Here is a 13,052-nt window from a genome sequence, read left to right as displayed (position 1 = left end):
AATGCTCATCATGATTTGGAGTGCAAGAAAGTAGAAAACGCAGAGAAGGCTTCAGTGTTTTTTTTTTTTTTTAATTGATAGACTCTTTTGGGGTGAGGGGAGCCCTGGGGTTTGAATTTAGGGCTTTGTGCATGCTAGGCAGATACTCAACCATTTAAGCTATGCCTCCAGCACTCAATGTTGTTTTAATCTTAGTTTTCAGTCTTATTTTAGTGAATGTTTATTTAACTATTTCTAGAATACAGCAAAGCATGAAACTATTCCTTGCAATAATGTCCATAGTCCAAAAATAGGATATAATCTAAGTGTATCATATATTGTAATAGCAATATATCAGTGCCATTAACTAAGATACTTTTAAATAAAAAGTGATTAATACTATGGTAATATATGAGGAAATTTTTTATATAAATCAAGTGAAAAAATTATAAAAGACTATCTTGGTTGAACCTCAGTTAAACACTAGTTATATCTCATCTAATCCTTGCTACTATTTCATAGAATCACCAGAATATGAAAGTCTGTGCTGTGATTACAGCTACCCAGTAAATACAAATATGCACATGTGCCAGGAACAAGAATGTGATAGGACAGCATGAAGACAGGTCACAGAAGCTGGTGAATTGTGGGTGTCATTGAGGGACCATTCAGCTGCTCATAGAAACAAAATCCACATAGTGTGACCTAAGCAAACAGGGGCTTAGTTTGTTTTCACATAAAAAGAGCTGAAGAGTTGTTCTTGGGTTGGCATGGGTTGAATCCTATCTCATGATCTTAACACCTTTGTCATTGCTCCTCTTCTATCCTTAACACATGGCCTTAGTCCTCATTGTTATTTTAAGATCTGAAGGTGGTAACTGTACCACCAATGTCACCTCTGCATGGTAGGCAAGAATAAGAGAAAGGCACAGAGAAAAAGGCTCCTGAATTTTCCTGGAAGTCTCATCCAGGGACTTTTGCTTCTATACCACTAATTGAAACTATATCAGACAGTTCAGGAAATCCAGAAAATGTACTTTCTTTTTCCAAACTGGGCATAATGCCACCTGGAATAAAGTGGAAGTTATGATGGTAAGGAAGAAGGGAGCAGAAGACATTAGATAAATAACCAGGTAGTGTTGGCCAAGTAGTTTTCCCTGAATGAATGATACTTTTAAATTGTAAAAATTAGACTGGCTAAGGCAAGGAAGCCATCTGGTCATGGGTAAGATGTTAATGATCCCAACTATTAAAGTGATGTTTGGATTGTCTAGATTCTTTTGACTTTCTCCTTCTCACATGGACTTACGATCATTATTTCCTAAAAAGTTTGTGGAGTGGTAGGTTGGTGGAGTTTTGCTACTCTATTCGGTACTTACTTGAGAGTTCAGAGAAAATTGGCACACTGACACTTGGTGCTGAAAGGGTAGGCTGTGTGTGGTGTGGTTGTCAGGTTATTTGGAGTCTGTGAACCTTTTCAGAGCCTCCCTTCCTCAAGAGTAAAATACCATACTGCAACCAGCTGGGCTTATTTCAGAGTTTTTAGGAAAATGAAACCCAAAAGGCAGTGCCTGTATCTTTGTATAGACTAATACCACTTATGATAGCACATGTTATTAAATGGTCCAACATCACATACCTATTTTATGATGCAGATTAGACTTGAGCTTACAATGGCTCCTCTGCCAGATAATAAATGATAATGCCTGTATCCTATTAGATCACATGACTCCTATAACCATTTACTCTAAGTCAGCATTTTATGTTATCCAGCTCAGCCGTTCCATTCTGACATAACTTAACAGGTAAAAATATAATGGGAGGGTATGAGATCAAATTATATAATGTAAGTAAATTTCTCTGTAACTGCACAAAATGTTCACAGGATACAAATGATAGAAGTCATTTGGGGTTAGAGTGATTGATAAAGGTATCATGTAATTGAAAGAAGTATCATGTTGACCTGTCAATTAATACTAGCCTGTTCTTTTATTTGGTCAACCAATTCCAAGTTTTAGCAAATGTATTTTGTATAGTGGTAGATAAACAAAAGTAAAATTGTACAGAGCAAGCACAAATTTGTAGAAAAATATCATCTGGAGTTTCACCAATAAGTGTTTATAATCATTCTGTGATTTTTCTGGTGTTGCATGGGGATTTGTTATATTGAATATTAAAGTAGATATGTTTGCTTTGTGTATTTACTGATAACAAATGTTGTAAAAGCTTAAAAATTAAGAACTTTTAATTCTCTATGCATTGTGTGATTTTGAAGCTTTCCAATAACTTAGAAGACTAAGAGTGTGTCTTATGAGTTGTATTTTTTTACTTTCTTTCCCCTCAGTGACTTACCTGAGAGAGAAGAAGGAGAAGGAGAAGAAACACCAAACTACAGCCACTGGGGTCCACCAAGAATGTATGTGGGTAACATTGTTGGCTTTCTCAGTAGCACAAGCACAGATGTCTGTCTAGGATCGTAGATAATGAACTGAATGCACTTTATGCCTGCATTATTAAGCAAGTCAGGTGGGGCTGCCTTGAATGTAGTGAAGCTGCAGAGTATAAGCAGCAGTAGCTGAGGTTTCTCCTACATATCAGTTTTTCTCTACTTTCCTCCCCTGTAGAGGCCAAGTTTGTGTCTTGTTTATGGTAACATCTTTCCTTGGATATGGTCATGGATTTCAATACTTGCCAGGTCTGCACTTTAAGATTATAGGTCTTCTTTTAGCTTCTCTCTCTCTCTCTCTCTCTCTCTCCTTTCCATTGCCACCCAACCTGTCCTTTTCTTGATTAAATTCTGAGTTTTGTCTTAAAAGCTCTTAGGATTTGCTTTCTGAGTTACTTTTAAATTTGATTTAATTGCTGGCCCTGTGTCTGTGGCTTAAGCAAAAATCTATAATATATATAAGGACAAATTTTATTAGGCAGAAAGAAAGAATATCATCCAGGCTTAGGAGTGAATAAAATCTGTCCTCTGATTTGAGAACTACAGAGCTTAGCCTTCAGACTAGGAAAAGAAGCATGGGCTGTGTCTCTCAGTGCCAATTTTATTTTATTCTGAGTCTGAGCTTTTTACTAGAATGTTATATGTGGCTTTCTTAGTTTTTCACCCATTTTTTATTTCCTCAGTTCATTCTTTGCTGATATTACAGATATAAATAACACATGCAAAAAAAATTAATAACAGGAGATGGGAACATTAAAGCCTAGCTAAATCTGGTCTGATTCTTAAGAGCTGTATGTATTGTTTTTAGAGATCTTTTTCAGATTTTAAACTTTTGCATGTCATTGACAACATCTTACAATTTTGGAATAACATTTGTAAAAATACATTTAGAAAATTTATTTTTATAAAACATGAATCATAAATTGAATACATGTAGAGACAGTTCAGCAAGTTAAATTAACTTGTTCATGATTGAATGTTTATGTTTTTGTAGGGTTGAGATTCATAGAGAACCCAATGTGTCTCTTGGTATCAGTATTGTTGGTGGACAAACAGTTATAAAACGTCTGAAGAATGGAGAGGAGCTTAAAGGTATATTTATCAAACAAGTTTTAGAAGACAGTCCAGCAGGAAAAACCAACGCACTTAAAACTGGAGATAAAATACTTGCGGTAAATGATATTAAAATATTACTTTTGTTTGAAAAATATTTAAGGCAGTAAAAGAACCATTTAGCCTGAAGACCTTTCTTTATGTGTTTATACAATTGGTATTGTCTATTTGTAAGCCTTAGTTTGTACGTTGTACACACAATTTATGAGTTTCTAAGTCTAGGGGAAAGCAAATAAAATGATAAAATGGAAACCTTAGCCACTCAAAAAAGATAATTTAACAAAGGGCTCTGTGGATAATGGGGTAGACGGTAGATATTATACTTCTTCCAAACCTTTCACGAGCTCTAAATTTCATAATAATGGGTCAATGGGATACCTGTGCTTGTCTAGAGAAAGGAATTGACCTTATAAAGTCAAAGACTGCGTCATGGGAGTGGCGGATCCATGTTTCACTTGTGATGAGCTTTGCAGGAACTAAATTGTAAAGGCAAATCAAAGCATAGCGACTCCCCCAAGATCTGAATATAATATTGTGTTGAGTTTATTCGATGGCACCATAGTGGGTAGCTCACTCCCAGAAGCTTGTTCATTTATTTATTTATTCATACATTCATTCACTTATTTATAAGATAAGGTCTTTAAGAAGATATAACAATGGAAAACATAAATGCATCAAGTATTGTTGCACTCAGTTTTATGAGACAACTATTATTGGACATAAGGAGACAAGTAAATCCAGGTACAGTCACAGTAGGTAACTTCAGTACCCTATTCTCACCAATAGCTAGGTCTTCCAGACTGAAGAACATCGTGGTTAAACTGCACGTAGATCCCCTGGATTTAATGTACATCCACAGAAGAGTCTGCACCTCAGTTGCGTAATAGTACACATTCTTCTCATCAGTCCACAGGACTTTCTCTGAAATACATCACGTTTTAGGCCATAAAACAAGTCTTAACAAATACAAGGAAATTAAAATGATTTCTTGTATCTTATCCAATCACAATAGAATAAAACTATAAATCAATACCAAAAAGAAATACAGAAATTTTATAAACATATACAAATTGAAAAAAAGTTTTCATTTCCATCAGAAACTGGGATAAATCTAAATGGGGGGGTGTTAAGGTCTTCGTATGTGTCCCAGTCTGACTTGCTTTGAACTTTTGATATCTTACCCCAGCCTCCCACGTTCTGGGATTGCAGCTGTATTCATCATACCTGCTTGTTCTTGATTTGCACTTTCTGATGATGATAATCAGCTGTGGGGTTCAGTTCTGGAGACTGAAGTCTGGACTCTGTCCTTTTTCTAATTGTTGTTGTTCTTGGGCAAATTATTAGATGTACCATATCACTTGTTTCCAAATAAAATGGAAATGAGAATTCAAACCCAGCAGCATCATTGTGAGTGTTAAACAACTACAGAAAAGCAGCTCTGTATATACAAATTTGGGGTTGTGGAGGTTGAATGTTCCTTATCTTAAGTGCTTTGGAGTGGAAGTGTTTTCTGATTTGGTTCTTTTTTGGGTTTTGGAATATTTGCATTTATGTAACACAGTATCTTGGGGATGAGAATCAAATCTAAACATGAAATTCCATTTATGCTTCACACACACCTTATACACATAGCCTGGAGGTAATTTTATGCATTATTTTTACTGCAACTGTACTTTGATTGTGACCTGTCACATGAGGTCAGTTATGGCATCATGCCAGCACTCACAGAGTTTCAGATTTGGCAACATTTTGAATTTTGGATTTTTTTTGAGTGAGGGATGCTCAGCTTACATTTGCTTTTGTGAAATTTTTAGAAAGAATTCTAAATACACCAATAATATGGCAGTGAAAAAAAAATGACCAAAAGTGTCTTCCCTTACCATTTTTACATGGTAATGTAGTAGGAGGGAGAGAGGCAGTAAGTTAATTTGGAAAAAAAAAAAAAGCCAAAGACAATTCACAGGCTCTTCAGCTTTCTTTTTTGTTTGTTTGGTTTTTGTAATTCTGGGGATCAAAACCAGGGTCTTGTGTGTGGTAGGCAAGTGGTCTATCACTGAGCCACATCCTCATCCCTTAATTTCTTTCTCAATTTTTTTTACTGTTCTTTGTTGTTTTATTTTTGTTAGTTTTTTGTGAACAACCATTAACCTGATTTTGCTTCTCTAATCTAAGCTGATAATCTTCATCTAAAATATAAGTGAGATTCCTTTTTACTTAGATAATCAGATCTATTTAAATTCTAATTTTTTTTGTATTTTTCCCTTATCGTTCTATTTTGAAATAATTCTAGATTCATAGGAAATTACAGAGAAATGTCCCAGAAAGTCCATGTACCCTTTCCTCAGTGGCCTTTGTTCGCTATGTAATAATAGCAGCACCAAGAAATTAACAGTGGCACAACCCACAGTTTGTTGAGATTTCATTAGTTATATGTGCAGTCCTGTGTGTGTGTAGCTCTGAGCAGTTTTATCACATAATCATACATGTGGCCTTGCATAAGCACCACCACACTCCAAAAGCTCAATTTAGGGCTGGCGGAGTGGCTCCAGTGGTGGAGCACCTGCGTACAAACCCCAGTACCACTAAAAATAAATAAACAAACAAACCTCACCTGTATCATCACAAGACCCCTATGTGACCCCTCTAGTGCTTCACCATCCCTAGTCTAGGACAACTACTAATCAGTTTCTCCATGCCTGTCATTGTTATTTCACAATTATCACACAAAAGGAATCATACATTATGTATCATTTTGAGATTTGCTTTATTTTTACTCAGCATAATTTCCTTGAGGTTCATTTAATTTATTGTATCAGAAGCTCATTCTTTTTTATTGCTGAGTAATTGTCTCAGTCTGTTTAGCTGCTATAACCAAGTATCATAAACAATAGAAATTTATCTTTCACTGTTCTCAAGGCTGGGAAGAGCAAGGTCAAAGCACTGGTAGCTTAGGTGTCTGTTGAGGACCTGCTTCTGTTTCATAAAAGGTATCTTCTTACTTATCCCCACAGGTGGAAGAGGGGAGCTAGCTCTCCTGGGCATTTTTTACAGGGGCACTAATCTCATTCTTGAGGGCAGAGTTGCCAGACCTAATATTACCTAGCAAAGGCCTCACCTCCCAGTACCTTCACCTGAGGGTTAGATTTCAATAAATGAGCTTTGAGGGGGCACAAACATTCAGACTACAGCAGTAGCATTTTGTGGTGTGGATATAACATTACTTAACTGTGCACCCATTGAAGGATATTTGGGTAGTTTCTTATTATTAGCTATTGCAAATAAAGATGCTATAAATATTATACAGATTCCTGAATGAAATGGGATAAATATCCAAGTGCATACTTGCTGAGTTTTTGAAAAAAACCTATCAAATTATTTTCTAGAGTGGCTGTATCATTTTACATTCCTACTAGCCATGTATAAGTGATCAAGTTTCTCCATATCCTTACCAAATTTTGCTTTGTTAGTATTTTTCCACTTTGGCCTTTCTGTTAGGCAGGTAGTGATATCTCATTTTGGCTTCAGTTTGCACTTCCATCATAGCTAGCATGTAGCACGTTCTCATGTGCTTATTTGCATCTACGTATCCTTTCCAGTGGAATATCTTCACCTGTTCCCTAATGGATTAATTGTACTTTTATCTTTTTAAATTTTGGTGGGTTTTTGTTTTTTGCCTCTCATCTGTTTCTATTGTCAGTTGAATATAAAATGTTCTCTCACTCATCATTTGTTATACATAGTAACAAGAACCCAAGACTTTCTCTCGGATTTAATCATCTGTACTTTCCCAAACTCAGAGGTTACATTTCCTAAATGTTATATCAAATATAACGAATCACTTGTTTGCTTTTTTTCCTGTGAAAAGTATAAAGTTTTTGTTTTGTTCTAATTTTATTATTTGCTTATTTATTTATTTAAATTTTGTGGTACTGCAGCTTAAACTCAGGGCCTATACCTTGAGCCACTCCACCAGTCCTTTTTGTGATGATTTTTTTCGAGATAGGGTCTCGTGAACTATTTGCCTGGGTTGGTTTCCAACCATGATCCTCCTGATCTCTACCTCCTGAGTAGCTAGGATTACAGGCGTGAGCCACAGGCACCCGGCTTTTGTTTTGTTTTTAAGTACAGCCTAGTAATCATTTCTCTCTGTATAACAAGTGTCTGAAAGCAATAACATGAAGGATTTAGATGCATAAAATAAAGAATTTTTATAAACTAGGAAGTGAGAACTTAACTTTTCAGAAATGGATCTTCATCTGAGGCAATAGATGAATCCTTGGATTATAGTTCTGAAGCTGAGGAAAACCAAGATGGTTTTTAGATATGTTTGGTAAATACAGTGTGCTCTTGGAGATTTCTGGACATGCTAATAAATAAGCCTCTCCAAGTTTCTATAATAAGGAGCCCTTTACAGTTAGTTACCCAAACTAACTGGATGTAGACCCCTTTTAGTAAAAGAACCTATGGGTGTTTGAGTGTTTCTCTTTTAACATGGTTTAAGAAATGTTGAATTCTTGAATGTGATAATGGACAATTTGTTTAAATTAGGCAAATTGTTTAATGAAGAGACAATAAAAGTCCAGAGAGTTACTCCCAAAATCCCCTGCTCCCACTCAAAATTATGTGCTATGCTAGTGACAGGTGACAACTTATGGTTCTATTACATAATTGGCTTGTGTTATTTCACATGATCTCTTAAATGAAATTATGCCTTATGAGCTACCAGTTTTGGATCACTGTATTTAATCAAGGTTATAATGATATATGTGTCTTGGTTACTTTTCCTGAAGGTGCAACATTATTTTCCTTAAACCTGTCCTGAGACAGCAACACATTTCATGGGCCAATCTTATTTCCCCCCCCTGGGTGTGGTCTAAATCATTAGATTCTGACTGTTCTTATAAGTAGACAATCCACATGAACTTTGACTTCGCCTGCCCATAATACCTCATACTTTTCCAATCAGAATAAATTGCTTCTGTGTTTCAGGTGTCTGGAGTGGATTTGCAGAATGCCTCCCACAGTGAAGCAGTTGAGGCCATTAAGAATGCAGGAAACCCTGTGGTGTTTGTGGTTCAGAGCTTATCATCCACCCCAAGAGTAAGTTTTACTTCCTGTTTTCTACAAGTTGAATACTATAGTCTTGCAAGGCAAGCACATCCCCAACCCACAGTGCTGTTTCTACACCTGTGGATCAAATTTTTGCCTTCAAAAAATTTTCCACATATCTTCATTGTCACTTAGCTATAGTATTACTTAGAAACAGTATTAGCTTCACACAAATTTAGTTGTTAACTTCAATTTCCATTTCTCCCATTCCAATTTTGATTTGCTGGTCAAATTGAAGTCATTACAGTGTGTGATAGCTTAAGTCACAAGCAGTGGAGTCAAAGACCTGTTTCTAATTCCTTGGTTCCCTGTTGAGTAGCTTTGCATTTCTGAGCCAGTTACTTTATGAAATGCTTTGAATGCGAAGAGAGTCAGGTATGAAAACATTCTAGAGATCCATCAAATATGCTATATATTTATTAAAGCATGTAAATGCGGACATGTTGGCAGTGTTGAATTATTGTATGTCTGATATCAGATTTGAATTGAAAAATGACAGTATTTAACGATAACAGGTTTTTTTTTTTAATAATTACTCATTTGGTATGGAATTGGAACTATGATAAGAAGGTACTGGTGGCAGGATGTGTATATCATATTGCAATGTGCAACAGAAATGTCACCCATAAATCCTATAACTGGAAACAATATTTTCCATTGTAATTAAAGACAGCTGTTCAAAACCTAGGCACTTGTGAACAGTAGAAAACCTACATATCTAGCAGAATTATTTGCTTTTCAATATACTAATGTAGTCCTTTACAAACTCCTTTACATCGAGCATTCAGAAAATAAAATTTGTACAGCAAACTGGGGAAGTAGATGGGCTAGCTGCTCTGGTGGGAGTGTATTTTGCATACTTGTCACCTCTCGCACACAGGAGGCCACAGCCTCTGCCTGATTCAGGCAGCATCTGCTGTGTTGTACTGCACTGCAGTACAGGGCCTTCGACTCTTAGTGCTAAATGTACTGTCAAGCTAATTGAAAGCAGTGAACTGAATGAAGTCCTCTCCTTTTCCTAAAATTTGAAATGCAATTTAGTTTTTCAGAACAGTTTTTTAACTCATAATATTGAGAATGTTGTTGTGTCCATCCTTCTTATTTCCGGAAACTGAATTCAATCAGAAAATTGGTCCGATTAGTCTTTGCCAAATGGATCTTAACAAAGAAACAACTTTGAGTAAAAATGAGTCAATCAGATTATGCATTTATGTGGCCAACTGTGAATGCCCTGCTGGAAAATATTCAAAGCATTTAAATAGGTAATAAAGTCAACCAAAAAAGGCTAAACTTTCAATCCAGCCTTTGCTTGTGAGCTAAAGTGGAAATTTTTGCTTGGATGACATGAACAGTGCAATTTCTTTCAGCTGTTCAAAAGAAGAAAATCTCTTCAGCATCATGCCATTCTCACATCAGTTGTCTGTGTGGTGTAACAGGCTACCACATTGTGTACTTGGTTGGTTAAGCGTTGAACTATGTGTGGTTCCAGCCAAGGGAGTGCATTCAGTTGATGGAGTTAATTACTGTGTCTATGACTTGGTTCCATTTTTGTCCTTGCTTCAGCTCAAAGTGATTTCTGCTGAATGAGGCAATTAAGCAAGTTTTATATCTTGCTAAAAGATGCTCTCTTTGACTTAATTCTTGGTGCAAGACCTACAGATCATCTAGGAATGGAAAATGTAGGCAATGCCTTCATCAACTTTATTTGTTTGTTTATTGATTTATTGGTACTAGGAATGGATTCCAGAGCCCTCATGCATACTAGCAAGCACTGACTGTACCACCGAGTTACATCCCTAGCTATCCTTTTTAATTTAATTTTTCTTTTTCTTTTCTTTTTCCAGTGCTGGGGATTGAACCCATAGTCTCACACATGTTAAACAGGCATTCTACCACTGATCTCCATCCCCAACCCCTATTTTGTTAGTTTGAGACAGGGTTTCAATCTTGCCATCTTCCTACCTCACCCTCCCAAGTAACTTGAATTACAGGTGTGAGCTACTGCACCCCATTACCTTCAACATTTCTAACAGTTAACATTAAATTTTGAACTTTTCCTCAAAACCTAAATAGAAGCCATTTCCTAATGTTGCGCTCATCAAGGCCCGATTGTCTAAAACTACCTTGGGGACATACGAGTCCTCCCCCACACCATGAGCCGGGTAATGGTGTGTGCGTGTGTGCAACACTAGCTGCCTTAGGGCACCACTGACACGTTACCTTTTAAGCGTCTAAATTCAGCATGCCGCCAAAACGTGGCTATCCACTTAGAGTTCCTTGGCCAATGGTTTTCTGAGACCAGAACCCATGATTTATACTGCACTTCTTTATAGAAGTTTTTATACCAGAGTAATTGTTGTTTCCACTTAACAACAACTGTATCTCATGGTATTATCACATTTTATTTAACATTCAAAAAAAAAAACCTTTTGAAATTGGACTCATGTCTTCAGCTCATTAAGTTTAGTTTATATCTTGTGCTGTTTTGGCTCTTCTCATATTCTGTTGTACTTCCTTAATATTGTTTTATAAAGGCCCCTACATTTTTGGGCATATGCACATTTGATATATTAATCATATAAAATATATTTACTTTTATAAGAAATACATTGTCTTCTATTTTTGTAAAAGAGTCTTTTTTTGGTGAGCATTGACTTCTGAGTTTTGCTAATGATATGCATACAGAAATATGTCTTTGCTGTTCAAAAAACATTGTAAACATTGTAAGTGGAAATTAACATTCTGTCTAGGCAGCTTCAGCCGGCTTTTCCAGGGGAGAATGTAGGCCAGGCATGGTTTTGGTTTAAGATTCTTTGGGACAAGAATGTATGCCTGTGGACCCACCAGTCTTCAAACGCTGACTTATGTGCTCTGTGTGTTGAATAGCGATGTAAGTGCTAGGCACTACCACAGTGTTCAGATAGGAAGCACTGACGATGTATGTTCATGACTCATTGCTATTAGCTTTTAAACAAACCTTCTTGAGGCTTTCTCATTCATTCTAACTTAGTTTATTTAACAGTGAAAGAGAAGGAAGTTGAATCTTAAGTTGTGTTTAGATGAATGTGGATTTTTTGTTTTTGGGTGGTGGTTTTGTTTTTCATTTTCTCTAGGAAGGCAAATCCTTTAATTTTCTCAGAAAGATGATTTATTTTTTCTTTCAGTCTTCATGTCTCTTTTCAGGTTTTATGCCAACACTATACCTGTTAGTCATTAGAAGAACCTTAAAAAAAAAATCTCTAAGGGCTATGGATGTAGTAGCTCTGTGGTAGAGGCGCTTGCCTGGCAGGGCTAGGCTCTTGGTTTGATCCCCAGAATTGTAGGGGGAAAAAATCAATAAAAATATTATATATTCCTAAGATGTTCCATAGATAGTTTTACAAAAAGAAATGAGCCAAGAAATAAACAATGCAGTTGGCATCATTAAGAACTAAAATCATTTTTATGAAATTCTCTTATAATCACTATTGAACATAACTACATATTAAACCCCTTCTGAGCTGCATGGAAATGATGGAAAATGTCACTAAGTTCCTACTTAGCTTATCCCATGGTGGAAGTTTGTCATTCATCCCTATGCTAACAGTGATAGTGACATAGTTATTGAGGGTATGCTGGCTGGATAACATACTTTAACTGGGAGTACAATGATGAATGGGTAAATATATCAAATAAATGAGGTTTCCTATAATCTAGGAATTAATTTAAGTCACCACTGCGACTTTATTTTGGAAAATGAGATGTTTGGATGACAGTGTTGTAACCTTTTTAGTCTTCTTCATCTTCACACAAATCTGAATTTCTATTCCTAGGTGACATATAATTTTATAGTATTTTAGCGTTAATGCAACTTACCAGATTTTCCTAGTTTTATTGTTTGGCTTGAATTATACTTCTCATAGATTTTCTTTTGAGATGAAGTCACAAAGTTAATTATATATTTATTGTTTAAAAAATATAGTAAGAAAGGTTGGAGATGTAGCTCAGTGCCTTCCATGCTTAGCATATATAGGAGCCTAGGTTAGACTCCCCCCAGCACTGCAGACAGACAAACAAAACCCTAGTAAGAAATGCAATGAATCGGGAGGCTGAGATCAGGAAGATCACAGGGTTCTAGGCCAGCCTGGGCAAAAGTTTGTGAGACTCCCATCTCAAACAAAACACAACCAAAACAAAGGGAGGGAGGGAAAGAGGAAGAGAGAAAAGAAAAGGAAGAAATGCAATGAACATAAACATGACATTTGAACTTACTTTTTTCCCCTTGCCACCTCTTTTTTTGTTGTAGGTCATTACTAATGTGCATAACAAGGGCAACAAAACCACCAGTAGCCAGGACCAGGACGCCCAAGGAAGAAAAGAACAGGTAACCTGAACCACCCATGCTTCTGAAGAATGGTTGGGTTCC

At 36.3% G+C, this 13,052-nt stretch overlaps 1 protein-coding gene across 19 annotated transcripts in view; it reads left to right on the top strand.

Annotated features, from left to right (window-relative positions):
- Window positions 1–13,052, top strand: part of Patj (PATJ crumbs cell polarity complex component) — a 353,456-nt gene that overhangs the window by 121,834 nt on the left and 218,570 nt on the right. For 18 of the 19 annotated variants that reach the window (XR_012449877.1, XR_012449876.1, XM_074079945.1 and 15 more), the window contains 4 exons: window positions 2,324–2,395; window positions 3,420–3,597; window positions 8,528–8,638; window positions 12,933–13,010. Coding sequence is in view for 17 of the 19 variants with exons in the window: in XM_074079945.1 (XP_073936046.1) it covers window positions 2,324–2,395; window positions 3,420–3,597; window positions 8,528–8,638; window positions 12,933–13,010 (439 nt within the window). In the remaining 2 variants the exon portion in view is untranslated. Of the gene's footprint in view, window positions 1–2,323; window positions 2,400–3,419; window positions 3,598–8,527; window positions 8,639–12,932; window positions 13,011–13,052 lie in introns of all 19 variants that reach the window. The other variant, XM_074079942.1, reaches the window with a different exon arrangement.

Source organism: Castor canadensis, chromosome 7 (assembly GCF_047511655.1).
Source record: "Castor canadensis chromosome 7, mCasCan1.hap1v2, whole genome shotgun sequence".
In the NCBI taxonomy this organism is placed as follows: domain Eukaryota; kingdom Metazoa; phylum Chordata; class Mammalia; order Rodentia; family Castoridae; genus Castor; species Castor canadensis.
The sequence above is the reverse complement of the archived record's forward strand: the minus strand, read 5'-3'. Positions and strand labels throughout refer to the sequence as shown.